Here is a 24512-nt window from a genome sequence, read left to right as displayed (position 1 = left end):
ATTAGGTCCAGCCATATGGAAATCAGCCTTGCTCCTGTTCCAATATGAACAGTCAAGCTGGAACTGGCAAGCCACGTCCTCTCCGAACCAGAACTCAAGTAACTCAAGACCTGTTTTGGCCTATTTAGGCCTCCTCATTTGAGTACTTAGATCTAGTGGCACAGTGACCATGGAACAGACATTAAGGCATACTGGTGACCACTTAGTCTGTTACATTAAACACACAATAGTTGATGGGAGGACTGCTTGCAAACAGTCTAACCACTGGAAATTGCTTGGTTGAAGTCATTCAAACCAACTCTTGTTTGCTCACATGCCACCAATGATTAGATTCAACCAAATGCAAATCAACAAATGTCTGTGGTTTTGCATGTTTGAGCCAGAACACAGTTTGTAACAGTGGTATTATATATTCTCTGTCCTTGCATTTTAAATTACCAAACTGTAATGGTTCTTTTTTAGGTCGAGCCTAGCAGCAACGTGCATGCGCTGTCGATGTGCAAGACTGTTGTAGTAGATTATGGGAGAGAAGCCACGCCCACTGTTCACCCATATTAATAATTGGCTTGTGTCATTGTCTTTTGTAAATGCTGCCTTATGATTCGCTAATAGGCTTGTTAGTCACTACTTAGAATGGCCTTGTCTTTATTTAGAAACTCCCATGGCTACTAGCCCCTTTATTTGGTTGTTACACGACACGTATACTATTTTCTTTATTGAGTTTCGCCTACGTTATGCACAACGACGTGCAGAATTCGTACAGACTATACTGCTGCGTCACTATTTCCCTTCAGGCTGAGAGATGGACCTGGTGATGCTGCTCCCCCTGATGGCTTTCCCATCTTCTTGCACCCCCCACTTTCCTGTCACACCCTAATGAAGTTCGATCGACATCATCATCAAACCCATTCCTAGTGGGTGACGTATCCACCAGATTTAACCCACCACTGCTGCCATTCAGAAAATAGAAATGCATAGAAAGTAAAAGTAGACGAGCAAAGCCTAGCTTGCTAGCGCGAATAGGAAACGCAGGATGGGGCTCTCGCTAAAGACATGACGACACAGTCTCATGATAGGCTCCATCTCACGGGTCCCTCCTTATGCCTTCCTGATGATGTCTTTCATACAGAGAAATTAGGTGGGGTACTAGAATGGCCCAGTCGTAGCTAGCTCACAGGGGCAGGATCTGATTATTTGAAAAGTGTTTCATCTAGCCAACTGATTATCTTCTTTCAAGAATTAGCGGCAGAACTATGCATTTACAAGACTGCATTTCTTTGCTGCTCTTTTTATTTAGGAACAATTGCTCACAACAGAGCCCAACCTCACATGTCTTATCGCATTTGACTGACAGCTCACCTTGTCCAATACAGTAAAGCAGTAACAGGTTTTGGCGATATTGCGCACAATTGCTGAGCTGTCAGCTGTGACAGGGTGAGGCATCTTGTTTTTAGGTTGAGCCTAGCAGCAGCTCGCATGCACTGCCCACTCTGCGAGGCTGCTGAGAATGGAGTATGGGAGAGAAGCATCTCCCACTGTCTGCCCATATTTTTAATTGACTTGCGACATTGCCTTTTGTAAATGCTGCCTTCAGATTCATTAATAGGCTTATTTTTAGTGACAACACGAAGCAGGTGCAGTGTAAATTAAATACATGTGCGGGTGCCATTATTCCCCCTCCATTCACCATCCCTCCTCCATCAATGCCCTTTGTGTGCCTTGTTTTTTTCCACGGGACGGAGTGTCCGATTCAAAGTGTTTGTGTGTGTAAAAAAAAAAAGAAAGCTATATTGGGGCACCCCGCTCAATCTCACACTCTCCAGCACACACGGCGCTAAGTAAATTCCGGTTGCAGTGAGTGCAAAATGAGGGATTCTAATACAGCAAACAGAAGGGTCAAATGCACAGGACACTGCCATTTCCCCTAAATTAACAGACACAGTGAATGGAGCAAACTAAGCATTCTTTAATTAAGTATTAACAACAAGAAGTTGTCCTTTAATTTATCAGGTAACATCTATATAACATCCTTTCTGATTTATACTTAAGTGTTAGCTTGTAATTTGCAAGTGCAAGATCTATGAATCTATGGTTGACTTATTATGTTTGCAACTATATGCACTTTACTTCTTGCACAAATTGTGAACTTTGAGATAGCAGAGACAGGTTTGCAATCTAAATATTGGTCGATGCCTCTTGATTTAAGAGCATTTAGTGACTAAGAACTTAACACAAAAAGGTTTTGATGAGACAGAACTGCTACAGTGCATTTGCCGATGCATAACTCTCCAGAGCAATACAAGAGTTTCCAGATATGGTCAGAAGCCCAATTTATAATACACGCACAGGCAAAGTCTATAATGCATGCAAATTGTATTTCAGCATTCATGTGTTACCATATTAAAGCTAGACTTTTTGGCTTTGCCAATCCTTGTTTATTTAGCCTGTACATGATAATGTATACCAGAAGTTTGACTGTAGGGGCTGCTCAGATAATAATTACTCAAGGATCAATGATGAGGGAAAATAAATTATAGTTCATTCTGCTTCCTTAGGCTAGAGCAAAAAATCAAATGGGGGGAATGAACCACTTGTCCTGTGTTACCAGTGTCTATGAGGATGTGGGGTTGGCCATCTTTGTAAAAAACCCTCATATGCGAACACAGGCGTGAGGCGGTATATCTTGGTTCTCCGTCGTTCAGTGTTGCAACAGCATTATCATTGGGTCTTTTCCCTAGTTGTTATGCTGACCTCCACGTGGAGGAAGACCAACTGGTGTTACAGTAGTGGCCAGAAACGAAAAGGGTGTGTGTGTTTTGTGCTCAAGTGAATAAAAGTGATTAATTAAAATTCCTTATACCAAGACTCTCGTAATTTATTCTACGAATCATAGGTGTAGGGAATTTAAAAACAGTGACGTGCGTCTGTAGGGCTAATTATTAGCCTTACGCACTGCGGAGTATGATCAACAGGTACAGATACATTTATCTCCGTACATTAAAAAGCGGTGAGTAGTCCACTTTTTCATAGTTAGGAGCCATAACAAGCTCTTAAAATACCGATCCTGACGAAAGCCTCTAAAGTAACCAGAAGTCTGAAACATGTTGATCATACTCCCCAGGGTGTAAGGCTAGTAATTAGGCCTACAGACGCACGTCACTGTTTTTAAATTCCCTACACCTATGATTAGTAGAATGAAATACGAGAGTCTTGGTATAAGGAATTTTAATTAATCACTTTTATTCACTTGAGCACAAAACACACACACCCTTTTCGTTTCTGGCCACTACTGTAACACCAGTTGGTCTTCCTCCAGGTGGAGGTCAGCATAACAACTAAGGAAAAGACCCAATGATAATGCTGTTGCGACACTGAACGGCGGAGAACCAAGATATACCGCCTCACGCCTGTGTTCGCATATGAGTTTTTTTTTACAAAGATGGCCAACCCCACGTCCTCATAGACCCTGGTAACACAGGACAAGTGATTCATTCCCCCCCATTTGATTTTTTGCAGATAATAATTAGCCATAATGTGTTGTGTAAGTATGCTTGTGAGAAAAATCATATTGCATAATGAGTCATGCAGTAGAAGCACAAGATTGACCCCTAGGTATACACCTATATCGAGGTGCGCCTGAATGAAGTTGATGTGCTTCAACGTACAAGAGCGCTAAAAACATTTATAGTCAAAACACATAGTCACAAGAACTAAGTATCTACATAGCCCAGAGACAGGGCTAGCAAGCCATTACAGAGCTGAGTGCAGTGTCCACTCACCTCAGAGGCATTCAAAAAGGTAAATAAAGTTACAGCAAAAATGAATTTAGAAATAACAGGGAAGTCCTGCATACTTTATAATTTGAGGGTATGAGCAAAACTAATGTATTTCTTAAATTTGGCATGTCAGATGGATTTATACTTCCATGTAAAATAAAATGAGCCTTCCCTTCGTTTTAGTGGCGTTTCCCCAACATAAAGTATATATATTTGTAACTTTTTGTATGCTAGACAGGCTAGGTTAAAATAGTCATCTGCTCTTCGTTGCACCCACAGCTGTTGAGAAACTAGGGAAAGAGCATATTTGTACTACTGACCAGGATTAGGAAAGACCGCTAAAGCAAAAAGCACAAGCTCTGATGCCTGTCAAACTAGGACAAGAATAGTCCTTTTGTCTTCACTTACTCTTGTTACACATATATATTTGTTTCTCTCCTCTCCTTCCCCTCCAGAAGCTGTACATTAGCACTATCTGGTACTGATGTAATCAGTATAATTCCACTCAGGACTACACACTTCCATGCCACACAATTCAACTCCACACATTTGCATTTCACACCACATAATTTGACTCCAAACCACATATTTCAACTAAACAACACACTTACACAACACATACATCCAATCCACAACATAGAATTCCTGCCATGTAATTCAACAGCCCACCACATAATTAAACTCCACAACATACCACTCCACTACACAAAATGCCATTCCAAATAATTACACTCACGCACAACCCCACTCCACATAATTCCAGTACACTCTATACCACATAATTACTATCCACATATATCCTTTGCACACCATGCCACATAATGCCATCACACATAATCACGACCACATAATTCCACTCCACACCACATGCATCCACTACAACACGAGTAAAAGACATTCTCATTTATAGCACAAATGTGATACCAATTTGCATTGCCAATGCTTGTTTCAAAAGGATTACCCTTACACGAGATAAAATGTTGCACTTTACCTTTTTCTTTCAAGTCTTAGCTTTATCTGGGCCTCATAACGAGCACTCTGTGATTTGGTGCAGATTGGATTGGATGAGGTGAGTTAAACGGGGTCAAGAAATTGCAAATAGGATTCAGGAGGGAGGGCACTGTTCAGACGTGTCCAATAAAGAGGAAAGTGCGCTGTGGTGAGGCCTTATTTTTAGGTTTTGTTTATATAACTGGACGAGGGAATCTCTCTGGCAGATGAATCGCCACACCCTCTACTTAGCAGAAGAAGGGCTGGTACCTGGCTAAACTTCCTAGATTCCTTGCCTTACAAAAATCTCTGCGGATTTATTTTGCAAGTGATAAAATGTATTTACTTGTGATATGGATAGCCCTCCAATACTCTATTTTAGATCGTAACGCCACAATTTAGAATAGTTTGCAAAGACATGCTAAACTCAGTTTTCAAAACTAATTTTAGGGTATTATGAGCTTAAGAAGGATAACACGGTGGAACCTTATAGTCTCTCCTTGTCTGTGAGTGGCCAGCATTTCAGCAATTAAACCCTGTCACGGTTGCAGCTGTTGAAGGAAGATAGTGTAAAATATAATTCCAGCAACAAACCTGTAAATGGAATATTCATGTTGTGGTAGGCTCTTAATTAAGTTCTTTATGACTGTCTTCTCTATAGAGATAAAAGAGAGCAAATGCTTTTGTAACCAAACCGTGTGCTAACTTAATAAAGCCGAATGATGGTAACAATTTTCTTCTGGAGGGAGAAAATAATTAATATGTTACGCTATATTGGCGATCCTTGAAAATGTTGAATTTTGAAATGTACGTGGATACTCGGAAGTAGTAAGCGAACTACTTGAATCACAAAAACTCATGAGGCTTTTTCCTCCAAGGGAAACAATTTAAATAGGCACATTTCCTGTAATTAATGAATGCAGTCTTTCTGTCCCTTTAATTACATTGGTGACCTATCTTCATAATGGCTTCCTTTTTGTAATAATGTTTTCAAAGGTCTGTGCACACATTCAAAATATAATGAAAGCGTAACGACACTTTGCCGACTTTAAAAAGGAGGAAGGCAAAATTCAGTTTGCTGTTTTTTTCTAGTCTTTCCACGTTGTCTATAATGACTCGCCATCTAATTTAGAGATCGGTGTGGGGCACGTACAGCTGAGGCACCAACTCTGCCACCCCAGCCTAGGCTTGATCATCATATTAAATATTCCCGCCCGCATTTATTGAGAGGGTATTCAACTGGAAATGCTTGCACCAATGCAACAGGAACACTTCCAGCGAAACTGTCCAACTCCATAAGGACTTGCATACAGGGCCAGACTGGCTGTAGCGGGCACTGGGCCTTTCCCCGAAAGTCCGGAAGGGTGAGGGATGGTTTTAGACCAGTGGGGGCCATTTTTGTTATTGGGGGCGGGTTTTGCAATAGTGCTGCAAAATCAACCCCTTGTAATAAAAGCGCAGCAGCAGTAGTACCGCAAGTAGCCCCCCCAAACACCTCGGCCCCCGGGCCGGCCGGATTTATTTGTCGGGGCTGGTTCCTATCCCAGTCTGACCCTGTTGCATACCATGGTGGCATACGGGCCAGGTAAAAGTTTTTGGTGTCTTTTAGAAAAAAAATCTGCAATCTAGACATGCTGAGAGTTTGTTCAAGGCATCCAAGGGTATTGATTGATTTTTTCCCAGCTTGGGAAGAAGAAATACACCAGTGAACATGTTGTCAGGAGGCATGCCCATAGCAGGAGGAGTCTTCTAATACCACGTCTGGGGTTGAATGCCGGCAGCTCTGTAGTAGTGAGGGGGTTTTAAATGTCACGGTCAGTGCTGGATCGGCTACCAGAAACACAGCAGGGCTTATTTACAAGCCACTTGCACCACTGGTATATCTCCTTTTCCCATTTTAAAAGTGGTTCACAAGGGGGCTTGTAAATAAGCCCAAGTGATTCCCCCATCTTCTTAATGAGGTTGGGCAACTCTAAGGTTCTCCCTAACAATTATAAAAGCTATAGAATGCTCTCCACTTTTTCAACAAGTTTTGCCACTGCTCAAAGGCAGAATCATCATGTTTCCAAATAAATATTGTTTAAAATATTAAGAAAAATGGATTAAAATGGAGAAAAATATGAGAAAAGAACTGGACTAACATTGTTGACATTACTGGCTCACACCAAGTGGTAGTGCATCTTGGGTCTGGCGCACCATGTAAACACCAGCTAGCGATAAGTTTGTGTGTTTGTGGGCAGTGCACTTCCCAGGGTCGCACACCAAATTCTAATGTTGAATGGTCATATAAAGCACCACTCAGAATTTATCACAAATAACCATGATGACATAAAGTCAATACATTTAGGGGACTGCTCCCTTCATCAGGGGTAACTGTGATTTAAGTTTGAAAAAGGACACATCAAACCAGCAATAAACTACATGTCTTCAATCAATTGTTAATAAAAGATTGCTCAATAATACCCCTACTATTGTCACATGCGTAGCGTCCATCACAAAATGTCAACACGTGCATCCTCCGTCAACACATTAATTTAAAAAAACGCTAGTTTACTATTGTCAGAATTTCTTTTTCACTTGGGTTTTTGGTTTAGGGCATATATAGGTCTCTATAAACTCACATGCATGGGGCACATTTTCCTTTTTCATAATGCAGGTGGATTTTGGCACATTTACCCATCCAAGTTTTTAAAGTTTCTTTGCATAGTGATAACTTTAGTGTTTTCTATGATGGCAGTTTCATATCAGCATTCACTGAACGGAGGGTTATTGTTAACTGAATATGTTGGTGGAGCATGCAAGTATATATATATATATATATATATATATATATATATATATATCCTACTGGCGATTGCCAATAGGTAGCTATAGTAAGGACCAAAGTTTTCATAGGAAAAGCGTTTTTTGTTTTGCCTTATTTGGCGCCGCTTGCTGACTCTTCACGAAATGTTAAAAAAATGTCCCGTTTTTGATTCAGCTGCCTTTTTGAAAGTTTCGGGATGATCCATCAAGCGGGGGTTGAGAAAAAAGGGGGGTCCCAAAATGCATTTTTCCCATGTTATGTCTAAGGGAATTTTTCATATTGAACACGACTACAGCCCAAATTACTGAATGGAATTATACTAAATTTGGCAGAAAGCTAGATGTTGGCCTAGAAATCGTGCTTTTTGTAATTTGGTGTCAATCCGTTCGATGATTTCAGAGATATTTAATTAAAAAAAATATAGATATCTGGGGACGCAAGTCCTTGCAGTGGACACGCAAATCCTACCGAAATTTGATTGGCAGCCAACACTTCAACCAAGAAGTGTTGGAAGCCATTTTGCGACTCGGCTTGAAGCCAAGCAAAGTCTCACTAAAAAATGTTTTTAAAAAAAGAGGGTAGGGTAGAACTACTCTGACCCCCCAGATATGGTGGGGGGGTCCCAGAGGGAGCCCACGGTGGGTTTAAACCATTTTTTAATTCAATTTTGCTAAGAGTTTGCGGGTGGACCCACAGCAAAAATAGAAAAAAGGCACACTAGTTCCCATTTGTCTGTTTCATGAAGCCCCTGAGTGGGCCAAATCCCGGGGGCAGTGTTTATTAATTAGGCAGGGGTGCCCACATGGCACCCCGTGCACCAGGGACCACCACCTCCCTGTGGCAAACAAAATGTTGTGGGAGGGCTGCACAGCTCCTGCAGCCCCAGGGACTGCCACCTCCAGGGGCAATCAATTGTAGAAATGTGGGGGGCATCCCAGCGCTGATAGTGGCAGGCAACAGAAAATCATCCAAACTAGGGGAAGAGCCATGTTTTTAACGACTTTCGTAAGGCAAGGTGATTGGGTTCCTTGCGCAAGTTAAGAGGGAGGGTGTTCCAGCATTTGGCGGCATTGTATGAGAACAGACGTCCCCCGCTTCTAGCTTTCCGAATCCTAGGAACTACAGAAAGTTGTAGATACTCTGAGCGGAGGCGTCTGTCCGCACGGTAGGGCCGTACAATAGAATGATTGATAGGAGGGCCCTTTCCAGCTAAGGACCTATGTATAATGCACATGGCCTTGAAATGAACTTTCTCCCTAATGGGTAACCAGTGGAGAGATTTCAGGGTGGATTTTGTCAATTGAAACTTCGGGATATTCAGAAGGATTCTGGCTGCCCAATTTTGAGCTGTCTGAAGTTTTGTGAGGGTAGTGCATGGGGCTTCAAGATAAAGGGCATTTCCATAGTCCAGACGTGATAGGATCAGTGCCTGTTTGCTGTTTGCTATGGTTTGGCGGGAGATTTACCACTCCTGCCAAGCCATAGCAAGCTGCGCTCCTCTTTGAGCATGCTAAAGCATTTTGCTCTCTCTTGCTGAAAGTGGCACACAATTGCTTTGACACAGAGGGAGCTGGATGGTAGCAGCTCCCTCTGTGTCAAAGCAAAGCCAGGGCCAGCAGGAGGCTCCCGCAGGAGGCAGGATCTTGAGGCTCGCCCGTGGTCCCTAACATTGCTAAGTGGGTTCACTGGGAGGGACCAGGGCACCCACACTAGAGACCGTGCCCCGGTCAGTGGGGTCTCAGGGGCTTCATTCAGCCTGGAAGGGGGCCAATCAGGCCCTTTCCCAGTAATATATAATTTGTATTTTTTTTAAAGGCTGGGCCCCTGGGGTTCGATATTGGCCCAGGAAAGGGTGGTTAATGCGGCACTCCCTTTCCAGAATAAATAAAAATAATTAAAAGGTCACCCGGCAAGTCGCCCGAGGCCCTATCCCCTTTTTCAACCACCCTGCCAATGCGCCTCCTGGTGCACTGCTGGTTGGGGTATGAAGTCCCCTTGGGCCCAGAGGGTTCTTGGTGGCCAACAAGCCCAACTGTAACCTCCAGTAATTCCCACACAGTGGGTTACTTAGAGGTAATTCAGAGGCCATGACCCCTTTCTCCACCACTATGCAGATGCACCTCCTGGCACACTGCAGGTTTGGAGATGAAGTCCCCTTGGATGCTGAGGGTATTTTGGGGTAAATAAGCCCTCCTGCTACCTCCAGTAAGTCCAACACAACCTGATTACTGAGAGGACTACAGAGGCCATGCCCCCTTTCTCCATCACTCTGCAAACTCATCTTCTGGCACATTGCTGGTTGGGGGATGAAGTATCTTTGGCTCCAGAGGATCCTTGGGGACCAACCAGCCTTCCTGCTACCTCCAGTGAGTCCCACACAGCCTGCTTTCTGAGATGACTTTGGAGGTCATACCACTTTTCTCCATCACTCTACAAACACACCTCCCGGTGGACTGCTGGTTGGGGATTGAAGTCCACTTGGCTCCAGAGGGTCCTTGGGGCCCAATAAGCCCTCTTGGTACCTCCAGTAAGTCCTACACAGTGGGACTGCTGAAAGTTATTTAGAGGCCTTGCCCCTATCTCTACCAGTCTGCAAACATACCTTCTGGCACACTGCTGGTTGGGGGATGAAGTCCCCTTGGATGCTGCAGGTCCTTGGGGGCAAACACATCCTCCTACTACCTCCAGTAAGTGTAACACAGCGAGATTCATGAGAGGTTGGTCAAAGGCCCCACCCCCTTTCTCCACCACTTTACAAACTGGAACCATACAAAAACCCATAGAAAGTCACTGAAAAAACAATGGTTACAGGGACGTTATAGTTAGAAAATAGAGTTTAAAAGAAACTTAACAATTTACTGAGAGAAATTCAGCAGTTATAGTTAGCTGAGCTAATTATAACTCACCCCCCGCAATGTACTGCTTACGACCTGACATATTACAGCACTCATGACATAGTCAGTGACATCACTCATGACATCACTCATGACATCTCAAATAACCACTGATGACATCACTCATAAATACTAAAGTGACAACACTCATGACATCATCTATACTTACATACCTATTCACTGATTCATAGAGCCGCTCACACATCAACTCACCCATAGAGTCACTAATGCAACCACTAGCTCACATATACAGCTACTCATGCACCTACTTAATGACCAATGCAGACACTGACACATCCAGTCATACAGTTACACATACACTTGACCATTCACTCATACACTCATTTGGCCACTCATAATCAGTCACCTATACAAATACTCACAGACCTACTCCTACACCCATACAGTCACTCACACATCTACTCACTCACCCAGTTACCCACACATCTACTCATTTACTCAAATATACACTAACACATCTACTGTCTCATCTATACAGTCACTGTGACAAGTACATCTTCTCCCATACAACCTCTCTGACACTCACCAATATCGCCACTCACACACCCAATAACTCACCCATACAACTACACACACACGCACTCAATCACCTATACACACCCATTCAAGCACCCATTAAGTCACTTATGTACCCTGTCAGTCACTCATACAGACATTTATGTTCTTGCTACATCAACCATTCAGCGAATCATGCACTCTCTCAATGACCATTTACAGCCACTTACACACCAACTCACTCACCCACCCTGATACTCACACAGCTACTTATTCATACGCCCACTCACACACCTACTCGCTCGCCCACACAAAAACTCACACACCCACTGCCCCATGTATACACTCTCGCACATACCCACCGACTTGTTTGTACACCACTTACACACCCATTCACTTACCCATAAAGGAACTCCCACAGCCACTTACATTCGTATATATGTTTAGCACTCGTTAACTTTAAAAAAAAACACTCACAATCACTGGATGATGTAATTAGTGATGTCATCAGTGAGGGAATTTGAGATGCCATCAGTAATGTCATGAGTGATGCCATTGACCATGTCAGGAGTGATGTAATATGTCAGGTCAAAAGCAGTGCATTGCGGCAGGGTAGGAAAAAATATCCCTGTAACCTTTGTTTTTTTCAATTAAAAAAAAATAAAATATATATATACATATATATATATATATATATATATGTATATATATATATATTTGATACCAACCCCTCTCAGTGAGAAGGAATGAGCCGCACACAATCACGATGGAAACCGGCAGGTTTATTTCATATTTGCAAGCGCTGGCATTTCTCTATCCCTGATGCATTTCAGTCTACCACAGACCTTTCTCAAAGGGTGCGCCAGAGTTTTTTAAAAAGGGCTGGAACTGAACAAGACCAATTACATGCATTTTATAAATATATATATTTTTTCACAAAAAAACTCAGGTTTCAGGGACTTTATAGTTAGGCTGACATTTCACTCATCAAAAAACTAGAGAAAATCAGCCATTATAGTTAGCTGAGCTGACTATAACTTGCGCCCCTGCAATACACTCTTGATGACGTCCCATATTACATCACTTATGACATGATCAGTGTCATCACTCATGAAATCTAAAATGACATCACTGATGACATCATCCAGTGGGTGACTATTTCTTAAAAGTTTAAGAATGTTCAATAGATATACGTCAAGGTGTATTGAAGAATGAGTGGGTGTATGAGAGTTTGTATGGATGATTTAGTATGTACATGTCTGATTGTATAAGTATGTGATTAAACATGTCCTAGTGAATGTATGGGTGAGTGACTAATCTGTATGAACGTGTGTATCAGTCTGTCAGTTGCTGTGTAAGTGGCAGCATGGGTTGGTGAGTACATACATCAGTGTCTATAAGGGTAATTGATTAGTTGTCTGAGTACCTGCATGGGTGCCTGAGTGTCTGTGTGGGTGGTTGAGGGTGTGTGTGACTCCCTGCATGGATGTATGAGTGGGTGAATCCCTGGGTGTATGGGTTCATGAGTGGTCTGTGAGGGACTGCATGGGCGAGTGAGTATACATATGGCTGTGTCAGTGAGTGCATGGATGTCTCAGTGGTATATGGATGAGTAACTGCATATGGAAAGGCAGTATATGTGAGTGTTGGAGTATATATGTGACTGTATGTGTGAGTGAGTGAATGTGAGAGTGGTTGTATGGGTGAGTACATGCTTGTGTCAGCAACTGTATGGAGAGTATTAGTTAGTATCTGCATGAGTAGTGTATGTGAGTTTCTGTATGAGTGAGTAAGTGGCTGTGTGGTTGAGTATTTAGGTGAGTGAGTAGGTGTGTGAGTAGCTCTATGGGTGACTGATGGAGTATGATTGGCTGTATGGGTATATACGTAGCCATCTCAGCGGCTGTATTGGTGAGTGACTAGCTGTATGAGTTCCTGTATGGGTGAGTGAGTATATGTGTATGTAGACCTATCAATCAGTGAGTAGGTATGCAAATACTGGTAGTGGTGTGTCAATGGTTTCAAGAATGGTAGTCTAAAATTTGGCATGAACGTATGAGCGCTTATATTGGGTTGTGAGTAGGTGCATTAAAGATTATATGGATGATGTTATCAGTGATGTCATTTGAGATGTCATGAGTGATCTCATCAGTGATGTCACTGACCAAATCATGAGTGATGTAATATGTGACTTCCTCAGCAGTGCATTGCAGGGACGCAAGTTATAGTTATCTCAACTAACTAGAACAGCTGAATTTCTCTGGTATTGTCTGAGTGAAATGTCAGCCTAGCTATAATGTTTTTTCAGTAAATATCTAAGGTTTTTTAAGAGTGCTACACGGAGAGTACATGGTGATTTTATAAGTGCTTGGATTTTGGCGCAGTGATCGGATGAGCACATAGGATTGGCTAGGTGATAGGAGGACTGCATAGGTAGTACCAGGGAGAGTACTGGACTGCATAGGACTGCATAGGTAACATTTGTTTTCCCCATGCAATTTCCCATAGGAACCTTTAGCCGCAGCTACAGCCTGAAATGCTGAACGGAATTACATCAAAGTTGGCAAAAAGGTAGGCCTTGGTTCAGAGTAGCGCCTTTTTGTTAAATGGTGTAAATCCATTCAGTAGTTGCTGAGAAAATCAAAATGTAAATCACATATATATCTATGGCCGCGCAGGATCCGCGCACCCTCCCGATGACAAGCTGTATGCTAATTGGCTGTCAACACTCCAAACCAGGAAGTGTTGACAGCCTTCACAAAATGGGGGCAGGGTGGAAACACCCTGACCCCCTAGGCCTCTTCAGGGGGTTCCACAAGGACCCCAAGGCCAAAAATTATTATTAATATTTTTTTAAACGCAAGATCCGCAGGGTGCGCGGATCCTGCCGATAAAAGAGGTATATATATATATTTTTTTTTTCCCACAAGAATACGCCGCACTCAGAAACTTTTCGATTTCAAGATTTTATTTAACAGAGCCCAGTCTGCACACCGACGCGTTTCAGCCTTGCGGCCTTGGTCATATATATATATATATAAATAATACCTACTGGCGGTCGCCACTAGGTAGTTATAGTTAGGACCTAGTTTCCATAGGAAATCTGCAACATTCTATTTAGAATAACTTTGGCGCCAGTCAACGAATCTTCGCGAAATTCTCCAAGAAGATGGCCCCCTCCGCTCCTTCCTTGAAAGTTTCAGGGTGATTCATGAAGCAGGGGCCGAGAAAAAAGGGGGTCCTAAAACGTGTTTTCCCCATGCAATTTTCCATAGGACCTTTAAGCGCGGCTACAGCCCGAACTGCTGAACAGAATTACACCAAATTTAGCAAAAAAGTAGAGTTTAGTTCGCAGATTATGCTTTTTGTTAAATGGTGTAAATCTGTGCAGTAGTTCCCGAGAAAATCAAAAGTAAAATCATAGATATATCTATGGAAGAAGTGCGGTACGCGTACCCATTCGAGCACGAGCTGAATGCTAAACGAGCTGAATGCTAATTGGCTGTCTACTGGCTGTCAACACTCCAAACCAGGAAGTGTTGGCAGCCATCTTGTGCCTCGGTAGAACCGAGGCACAAGAAAACAGAAAAAGAAAAGCGAAAAACAAGAGAAGGGGGCAGGGTAGAAACACCCTGACCCCCTATGCCTGCTTAGGGGGTCCCACAAGGACCCCCAAGGCCCCCCCAATTTTTTTTTTAAATCGCGGGATGCGCGTAGGATACGCGTATCCTGCCGATCCCCCCAAAAAACATGAAGCGTGGGCTCCCGTGCTTTAATGTCAATTAGCCCGGGGGCTTTATAAAAATAAAGTGTGGGGGACGGCCACCCCCCGGGGAAAAGTATTTAATAAAGCGGGGGAGCATATGGCCCCCGCAGCCCCGGGGACCGCCACCCCCAGGGCTTAAATGTATAATGATGGGGGGCCTTTAAGGCTCCCCGAGCCCCAGGGACAGCCACCCCCAGTGCTTTAACATGATGAATGCGGGGTGGATCACGGCCCCCCGGAGCCCCGGGGACCGCCACCCCCGGGGATTCTTTTTTAAAAAAATAATAGAAAATCCTGTGTGGGGGGCTCAAGCCCCCCACATGCCCCGGGGACCGTCACCTCCCCGGGGCACTTCATAATTAATTTGGGGGGTCCATGATGACCCTCCAGCCCCGGGGACCCCCCGGGGCTTTTAAAAGTTGGGATGGGGGCCGCACGGCCCCCTCCTGGAGCCTTGTGGTGGTCCTGGGGACTACCACCCCCCAGGACGGGCTCCTGCAGTGTCTCAGGGTGCCTAGCCATGCGGCCCCCACCTTGTAATTGCAAACTGCTTTGGTTTTAGGAAGAGAACGCAGGAAACCTGCTCTCTCTTCCAAAAACCAAAGACTATTGCTTTTCCACATGGGGAGCAGCATGTTAGTTGCTCCCCATGTAGAAAAGTAATGCCGTCTCCCGCAGGAGGCGGGGAGCCGGCAGGGACCGTGGGGGGCTTGGGGACCCCCCGCATGGTCCCCAACGGAGAGGGCCAGGCCCTGGGGGATGGGGTCCCCGGGGCCAGAGGTGGCCCGGGAGGGGGGTCCACGCGGCCCCCTCCCCAAATAATTAAAAAATTAGAAAAAAAAGGAGGCAGGCAGGCCGGCCTCGGGGATTGGGTCCGCGGGGCCTTAAGTGGCCTGAGGAGGGGGGCTATGCAGCCCCCCCTTCCTAAAAATATTTTTAAAATGTGGCCATGCCCCATGGGATGGGGTCCCTGGGGCCTGGAATTAGCCACGGGAGGTGTTCCACGCGGCCCCCTTTCCGTTAAAAAAATAAAAAAAATATTTGGGGGTCAGGCCCTGGGGGATGGGGTCCCCAGGGTCCAAAAAAGAAAAAGAAGGGGGGTCCGTCTTAAATTTTGTTTTTACCAAAAAACGGGATCGGAGAGGAGGCCATGCCCCCTCCCTGCACCACTCTGCAAACGCTCCCCCTGGCACGTTTGCAGAGGGGGAAGTAATTCCCCTTGAATACTGGGGGTCCCTGGGGGCCAAGTAGCCCGCCAGGAACCTCCAGTATGCGCCAGGGGGCTGCTTTGCAGAGAGGTGTAATGAGGCCATGCCCCTTTTAACACCTCTCTGCAACTCAGCACCCTGGCGCATAGTGGAGGTTTCTGGTGGGCTAGTTGGCCCCCAGGGACCCCCAGTATTGAAGGGGACTTAATTCCCCAATTTAGAACGCACCACAGGGCGCATTTGCACAGTGGTGAAGGTAGGGGGCGGTCTTGAGGTGACGGATTGCACCACTCTGTAAACGTGCCCTGTGGCGCATTCTAAATTGGGGGATTAAGTCCCCTTGAATATTGGGGGTCCCTGGGGGCCAACTAGCCCACCAGAAATCTCCACTATGCGCCAGGGGCTGCATTGCAGAGAGGTGTGAAAAGGGGCGTGGCCTCATTACACCTCTCTGCAGCGCAGCCCCCTGGCGCATACTGGAGGTTCCTGGTGAGCTACTTGGCCCCCAGGGACCCCCAGTATTCAAGGGGACTTAATCCCCCAACTTAGAACGTGCCACGGGCGCGTTTGCAGAGTGGTGAAGGGAGGGGGCGGGGCTTGAGGTGATGTGTGTGCCGACACTCCCTGTGGCGGGTTTTAAGTTGGGGAATTAATTCCTCTTCAATACAGAGGTCCCCTAGGGGCAAACTAGCCCACTAGGTACCTCCAGTAAGCGCCAAGGAGCTGCGTTGAAAAGAGTTGTAAAAAGGGGCGTGGCCTCTGAATACCTCTCTGCAGCGCAGCTCCCTGGCGCATACTGGAGGTACCTGGTGGGCTAGTTGGCCCCTAGGGGACCTCTGGATTGAAGAGGAATTAATTCCCCAACTTAAAACGCGCCACAGGGCGTGTTTACACATATGTCACCTCAGCCCCCTCCCCCTTCCTTCACTATTGAGCAAAATATTCCTCTAAAATCAGCCGAACAACGAATTCCGATTTACTCACCTGTTATCAGGAGAGACCTCAGTGCTGCATCTTTCAGCCCACTACTGATCCTGAAAAGTAATTCTAACCCTACTTACAGTAACTTGAATTTCCTTCCATAGGCTAACATTGACTGGTTTCACTTGGAAATTCTTCTGTTTGTGGAGTTTTGGAACTTTAAAAAAATCCTCTAAAATCAGCCGAACTACGAATTCTGATTTACTCACCTGTTATCAGGAGAGACCTCAGTGCTGCATCCTTCAGCCCACTGCTGATGCTGAAAAGTAATTCTACCCATCCTTACAGTAACATGAATTTCCTTCCATAGGCTAACACTGACTGAAGTGTGGAGTTTTGGAACTTAAAAAAAATCCTCTAAAATCAGCCGAACTACGAATTCTGATTTACTCTCCTGTTATCAGGAGAGACCTTCAGTGCTGCATCTTTCAGCCCACTACTGATCCTGAAAAGTAATTCCAACCATACTTACAGTAACTTGAATTTCCTTCCATAGGCTAACATTGACTGGTTTCACTTGGAAATTCTTCTGTGTGGAGTTTTGGAACTTAAAAAAATTCCTCTAAAATGAGCCGAACTACAAATTCCGATTTATTCACCTGTTATCAGAAGAGACCTCAGTGCTGCATCATTCAGCCACTACTGATCCTGAAAAGTAATTTTAGCCGTACTTACCAGTAACTTGAATGTCCTTCCATAGGATATCATTGCCTGCTATATAACATATATATAAATTTAAAAAATATATCAAATTAAAAAAATATATATTAAAATTTCAATATTTGTAAAAACATTTTTTTTCAATTTATATTAAAAATATGTAATTTAATTTAAAAAATAAAATATCTAAAAATAAATACTTTAAAACAATGTAGTAAATCAGTATAAAAAATATATAACAATTAATACATTTAAAAATTATCCTTTACAAAACCTTTGAAATTTACTGAAAAACCATAGGTTTCAGCCACAATATAGTTAGGAATTAGCATTTAAAAAACCCTAGAAATTCACTGAAAAAACCATAGGTTTCAGCCACGTTATAGTTAGGAATTAGCATTTAAAAAACCTTAGTAATTCACTGAAAAAACCATAGGTTTCACACACGTTATAGTTAGCTGGACATTTCACTCACACAAAACCATTGAAATTCCCCCGTTATAGTTAGTTCAGCTAACTATAACTCCCGGGCCCGCAATGCACTGCTGATGACGTCACATATTACATCACTCATGACATGGTCAGTGACATCACTCATGACATCACTGATGACATCTCAAATGACATCACTGATGACATCATCCTTGTGAAAGAGTGGCAGACCTCCTCTCACCATAATATAACATTGGATACACACATTCAAAAATAGAAACTAAAATTTTCAAAAAAATGGAGATACCAATACCAGTTACAACAACCTATTCAGTAATATCAACCTCTACATACACATCCACTCATTCACCAACAGTTCTATATAGTCACTCATACAAGTACTCACTGTTCATATGTACTCATACACCTATAAATCCTGTTACACACCGATACTCATCCATAGAGTTACTCACACACATACTGACACATGCAAATAAACTATCAAACATCCATTTACTTGCATATACAGCTATACACACACCACTACACTTACTTCTACAGAAACGTACACATACTTACTCTCTTAAACAATCATTTATAGAAACACATACTTATTTATACAGGAACTCTTCCAATCTCTCACTCTCACATATACTCACTTATATACATCAATACACACATATACTAGTTTAAAACATATGTAGTTACTCATAAAGATACTATTGAGATAGTCATTTACTCACTAACACACCCATACACACACTCATCCACCCATACAGTCCTGCACACATGCTGTCTTCAAAACACATACAAACAGTGAGGCAGTCATTCATGCATCTGTGCGCTAAGTAATACCCCCCACCAAACCATACAGACACTCATACTGATACTCAAAAAACCAACAAATAACCCATAGACACTCATGTAGCTACTCACCAACCCATGCAGCCACTTATACACAAAGTGAGACACTGATACAGATAGTTACCTATTTAAACATTACTCGCTAATACATGTATTCACTAAGATATACTTAATAAGTCAGTTATACAATCAATTTTACAAAAAAAAATATCCATTTAGACACTTATTTACCCATTTATTCGTCCATCGACCTTTAGATATACAAATATAAAAAATATTTATTTTTCAGAAAGACACACTTTCACTGGATGATGTTATCAGTGATGTCATTTGAGATGTCATCAGTGATGTTATGAGTGATGTTACTGACCATGTCATGAGTGATGTAATATGTGACCTCATCAGCAGTGCATTGCGGGCGCGCGAGATATAGTTAGCTGAACTAACTATAACGGGGGAATTTCAATGGTTTTGTATGAGTGACATGTCCAGCTAACTATAACATGTGTGAAACCTATGTTTTTTTCAGTGAATATATATATATATATATATATATATATATATATATATATATATATACATATATATACACACACATACTTATAAGGGGCTTTCAGTCAATCCACTTAATCCTCTGCTCGGTCGAGAAAACCTGGTGAAAACGGAAAACCATGGAAGACCTGAACAGCTACCGGGCGCCCTGAAGGAATACCACCAGCGTTTAAGAGACACCAAGCAGACTTTTATCAGGAACAAAATCCGCAGCAACCCAACCAATGCTAAGCAACTCTTCAACGTCATACAGCAATTCACCAAAACCCCCTGCAAAGCCACGGACATCACACCAGGAACTCAGCAACAAGCTCAACTCCTTCTTCCATCTGAAAATCAAGGCCCTCTACAACAACTTCAGCAAACAGACGCTGGACACCACTCCACGCTGAACCACCAACAACAAAGAGCCGATCATCACCACCTGGGATCCTGCCACTGTCGAACACACCACTGTAACCATGAAGAATACCCACTCAGGAGCCCACACAGACCCCTGCCCACCGCACATCTACCACAGGGCTGCTGCTGCAATCGCACCGAATCTAGTTCACACCATCAATGCCTCTTTCAAATCCGGCATCTTCCCCAAAGACTATGAGCGGACGGAGGTCAAATCTCTCAAGAAGCCCACGGCTGACCCGACAAACCTGAAAAACTACCGGCCCATCTCTCTCCTCCCCTTCGCTGCCAAAGTCACAGATAGACTCGTAAAAACCCAGATGACTGCCTTCATCACAGGAAACTCCATCCTAGATACCTCCCAGTCCGGATTCTGCAGCAACCGCAGCACTGAGACGGCCCTCCTCGCTGCCACCTATGACATCCGCGTGCTACTAGACCAGGGGCACACCGCAGCCCTCATCCTACTTGACCTCCCTGCAGCTTTCGACACTGTCTCACATCGCACCCTGCAGCCAGACTCCACGACTCAGGGATACGAGGAACCGCTCTCCTGGATCCGATCCTTTCTCGCCGGCAGGACCCAGAGGATCAGACTCTCTCCTTCTTCTCCGACCCCACACAGATCAACTGCGGAGTTCCCCAAGGATCATCGCTCAGCCCCACGCTCTTCAACATCTACATGGCCCCCCTCACCACCATCATCAGACAACACGGGCTCAGCATAGTATGCTATGCCCATGACACCCAGCTCATCCTCTCCCTCATGAAGAACCCTGAAGACACCAGACTCTGTTTCCAGGAAGGAATGAAAGTGTAGCCGCCTGGATGAAAAGCAGCAGCCTGCAGCTCAACTTGGAGAAGACCGATGTCCTCATCCTCGGACCCTCCACCTCTGCCTGGAACAACAACTGGTGGCCCTCCGCCCTCGGGAGTCCACCCACCCCGACAGACCACGCACGGAACATCTACCTCATCAACTCCTCCCTCACCATGACCCACCAGATCAACTCCATTGCCTCCACCAGCTTCAACTGCATTCAGATCCTCGGCAAGACCTTCAAGTGGATACCCCCATAATGCAGAAAAACTTTCACCCATGCACTCATAACCAGCAGATTGGACTATGACAATGCCCTCTACGCCGGAATAAGCAGAACTCTCCTACACAGGCTACAGACCATCCAGAATGCCGCAGCCAGACTCGTCCTCGGAACACCACGGCATGAACACATGTCTAACCCTGGGCGTAGTTTGCGAAGTAGCGCTACAAGTAGCTACACGAAGTGCACTTCGCACTACGCGAGCTACGCGTAGTTATGCGAATTGCGTAGTGCACTGTGCAAAATGCTCTTCGCACTGATTGCACGGTGCCGGATGCTTGTCCACACTGTGCAATCAGTGAAACTGCATCTTGCACAGTGCAAGCGGTCGTTTTCTGCCGGTTGAGTAGATTTCTACTTGAGCGGCAGCTTTCTCAACGTGGACTGGTAGTTTCTCATCGAGAGCGGTCGCGAGCATACGCGACCACTCGCAATGAGAAACCTGACCTCCCCGCATTGAGAAGCTCGCCGGGAGGTTTATTTTCCACACTCGCGATCGGCAACTTGATGTTGCTGATCCCGAATGAGGAAAAAGTCTCGCCGGGATGTCATTTTGGTTGCTCGCGGTCACCAACTTGACGTTGAGGACCGCGAGCAAGCAAAAAATGACTGCTACACGTGTTTGCACAGTGCTACGTGCAATTCGCTTAGTGCGAAGTAGCGCAAACTTCGCAAACTACTCGAGCGTAGCATAGTGCTTTGCCCAGGCTTACACATGACCCAACACCTACGTAACCTCTACTGGCTCCCCGTCGAGAAGAGATTGACCTTCAAACTGCTCACCCACACCTACAAATCCCCCCACAACATCAGACCTGAATACCCCAACGAGAGAGTCTCCTTCCACATATCCAAGAGGAACCTACGCTCCGCAGACCTCACCCTAGCAGAAACGCCCCTGCATCCGCAGAACTAGAGCAGGAGGAAGAGCTTTCTCATACGTCCCATCCAAAGCCTGGTACAAGCTCCCACTGAATATCAGACACTCCCCCAACCTCCACACCTTCAGGAAGATCCTCAAGACCTGGCTCTCCGACTGAACCGGAGCTGCATCCCCCCCCCAAGCGCCTTGACACCTCACGGGTGCGTAGCCCGCTTTATAAACCCCCTGATTGATTGATTGAGTGTATCATTCCCATATTTCTATAGCCAACTACACCATGTAGAAAATATGAGGCTCTGGGTCATCCGACTTCAGACATTGCCTAACGTCACTGTGAGTGATGGCACTGTATTCTTTTACAAGAACACATTCACACTCACAGCAGATCACTTCAGGGCCAGAGAGTACTATTGTAATGTGTGCTTATTGAGACAAAAAATATAGATTTCCTTTTAGTCAATGTATGTTTTTTATATTGGCTATAGCATGTCAGATCCCAACAATAAGGTTTTACAAAGAATAAGACAAAACAAAAGAAGCATTGGCAATGCCAAAAGATTGCCAGCCCATGGCAGAACTCTTGGCGTTTATCACAGTTTGTTGCCTTTGTTTTTACATTTTCCAGAGCTGTGGAAGCATCTTACCTCATAATCCAGGTCCAGATAGTCAAATTCTCCATTGGTCCTAAACTGCTGCATGTCCGAGTCAAGAGTCAGGTTGATATTCCGTCCATGGCGCTCTATCTCAATTGTGTGCCAGTGATTGTCATCCAGAAGGCTTCCTGAAGTTGCAGATGTGTGACCATAAATTGAGCCATATTGGTTGCTGCCTGAAAAATAGGATGCACACATAAGGTTTCAAAGAGCTGAACGTTTAGAAATAGAGTTCCAATCTGCAAAAAGTTGAACACTTTTTATTCTTCACCACCCATTTTTTTCATTGTAGAGTTCTGTTTTATTCACTGAAATACCATCAGTCATCAAGGATTACATATAAAATTAATCCATGCCTTTAATAATTATGTTGGAAGGTTAAATGACTGGTGAAGAAAAATGCAAGCATCATTTAATGGGAAAATATCTCATCTAAATCAGTGTTAATCAAGTGATTTCTCCTCAAATAAAATGTGCAAGGATACTCTTGTTATAGGAGATGAGTGAACTGGGCCACAAGAGGGAAAAAGAAACTCTACACACTTTTCATCAACATAAAATTGATTATCAGACGGCAAGTCAGTGCGTCATGATAATTGGCAATCCGAGTCAAGGGCCTTGGTCATGTGAGGATACCTAGTGACTTGAATGTGTGTGATTAAATTGGTAAATTCTACTGCACATATGGTGTGAGCAATTTAGCATAACTCTGTACCTCTCTTAATGACATAAATTCTTCTGACAAAGCCAAACTATAAACCCACACTGTACCAACCAAGCACAACCATGGTATGTATCAGCATATGTTGCTGTATTTCTCACTCCATTTCGCTGCCACATATTTGGCATGCTGAGATTGTGGCTAATAAACACACGACACGAAGTATTTCTGTCTGCTGACTTTTATTACATAATACTTCACCACACATGCCCCCGCTGGTTCTCGTGCACAGCACCAAAACTCTTCCTGTACAGGTCTTACTACGAACTACACTGTGCCAACCAAGCACAAACAACAGACTAGTGTTGCTACTTATCCTCTGAGAAGCACTTCTGGCTTCATCAGGAGTATGAGATGCTATACAAAAAGCAGTGCAAAATGACAACTCAAAGGTTATAAGTAATGGGCCAGGAACTCACAGGACAGCTTGTTGAGTGATATATCAAGAACTAGTGTAAGTGCAAAATACAGAGTTTGTGGTCCTGCAATCTTCAAGGTCCATTTAGGTCACTTGTCAAATCAGTCATCGACCTTGCAAAATAAAAATGTATCCAAATAACTCTCTCTGCATGATGCTGGTCTGTATTTCTGTGGACTTTCACTGGGCACGTCAAAGCTCATCCATGTAAGAACTACACAAATATATTTTAAATAAAGATTCAGAGGATGTGACATGTAATAGGTGGAGGGGCTTCTCCAAATTCGAATTAAAAGGATAACTTGATATACTTAGGATTGTTAGAGAAAGGCTACTTCTGCAGTAGCAAAACTAAAACTTAGCAGATTGTTTTTGATGTTTTGATTTTAGTTTCAAGTTAGCCAAGAACCCCACATCAGCCAAAATGGGCTTGGTTAAGCCCAAAAAGACAGCATTGCAGTCCTCATGGTGTGAGGTTACAGAATTATAAATATTTCCGAAATTAAATAGCCAATTAGTGACAGCGCATAAAATGTGATGATACAATCAGATAAAGTCCTGGGGGAGTTAAAACGATAATTTTTGCATGTACAGAAGGTTCCTGCATTGGAGAACCATCATGTTAATCTTGTCTGAAATTTTGTTTTTACAAGGTGCCAGTTTTAACTGTTACCTTTATTTTGCCTACATCATTCATAGCAAAAAGTATCTTCTGGATTCACAATGTGTCTCCATTATATGCATATTTCATATTTCATGTGGTATCGACTGATATGAGAAATTTTGGAAAATAAGGCATTATTATGTAGCATGCACAAGTAATGAGTCTACATTTGTCCTCCACTGGGAACCAAAAACTCCATTGTAGCACTTGACTATCATTGGGT

At 43.8% G+C, this 24512-nt stretch overlaps 1 protein-coding gene across 2 annotated transcripts in view; it reads right to left on the bottom strand.

Moving 5' to 3' along the window:
• Window positions 1-24512, bottom strand: part of CNTNAP2 (contactin associated protein 2) — a 2169461-nt gene that overhangs the window by 1424621 nt on the left and 720328 nt on the right. For both annotated transcript variants that reach the window (XM_078663547.1, XM_078663548.1), the window contains one exon: window positions 22478-22662. In XM_078663547.1, the coding sequence (XP_078519673.1) occupies window positions 22478-22662 (185 nt within the window). The remainder of the gene's footprint in view (window positions 1-22477; window positions 22663-24512) is intronic.

This window comes from Lissotriton helveticus, chromosome 10 (genome assembly GCF_964261635.1).
Source record: "Lissotriton helveticus chromosome 10, aLisHel1.1, whole genome shotgun sequence".
NCBI classification, from domain to species: domain Eukaryota; kingdom Metazoa; phylum Chordata; class Amphibia; order Caudata; family Salamandridae; genus Lissotriton; species Lissotriton helveticus.
Note: the sequence above shows the minus strand (reverse complement) of the source record. Positions and strands in the feature narration are given on the sequence as shown.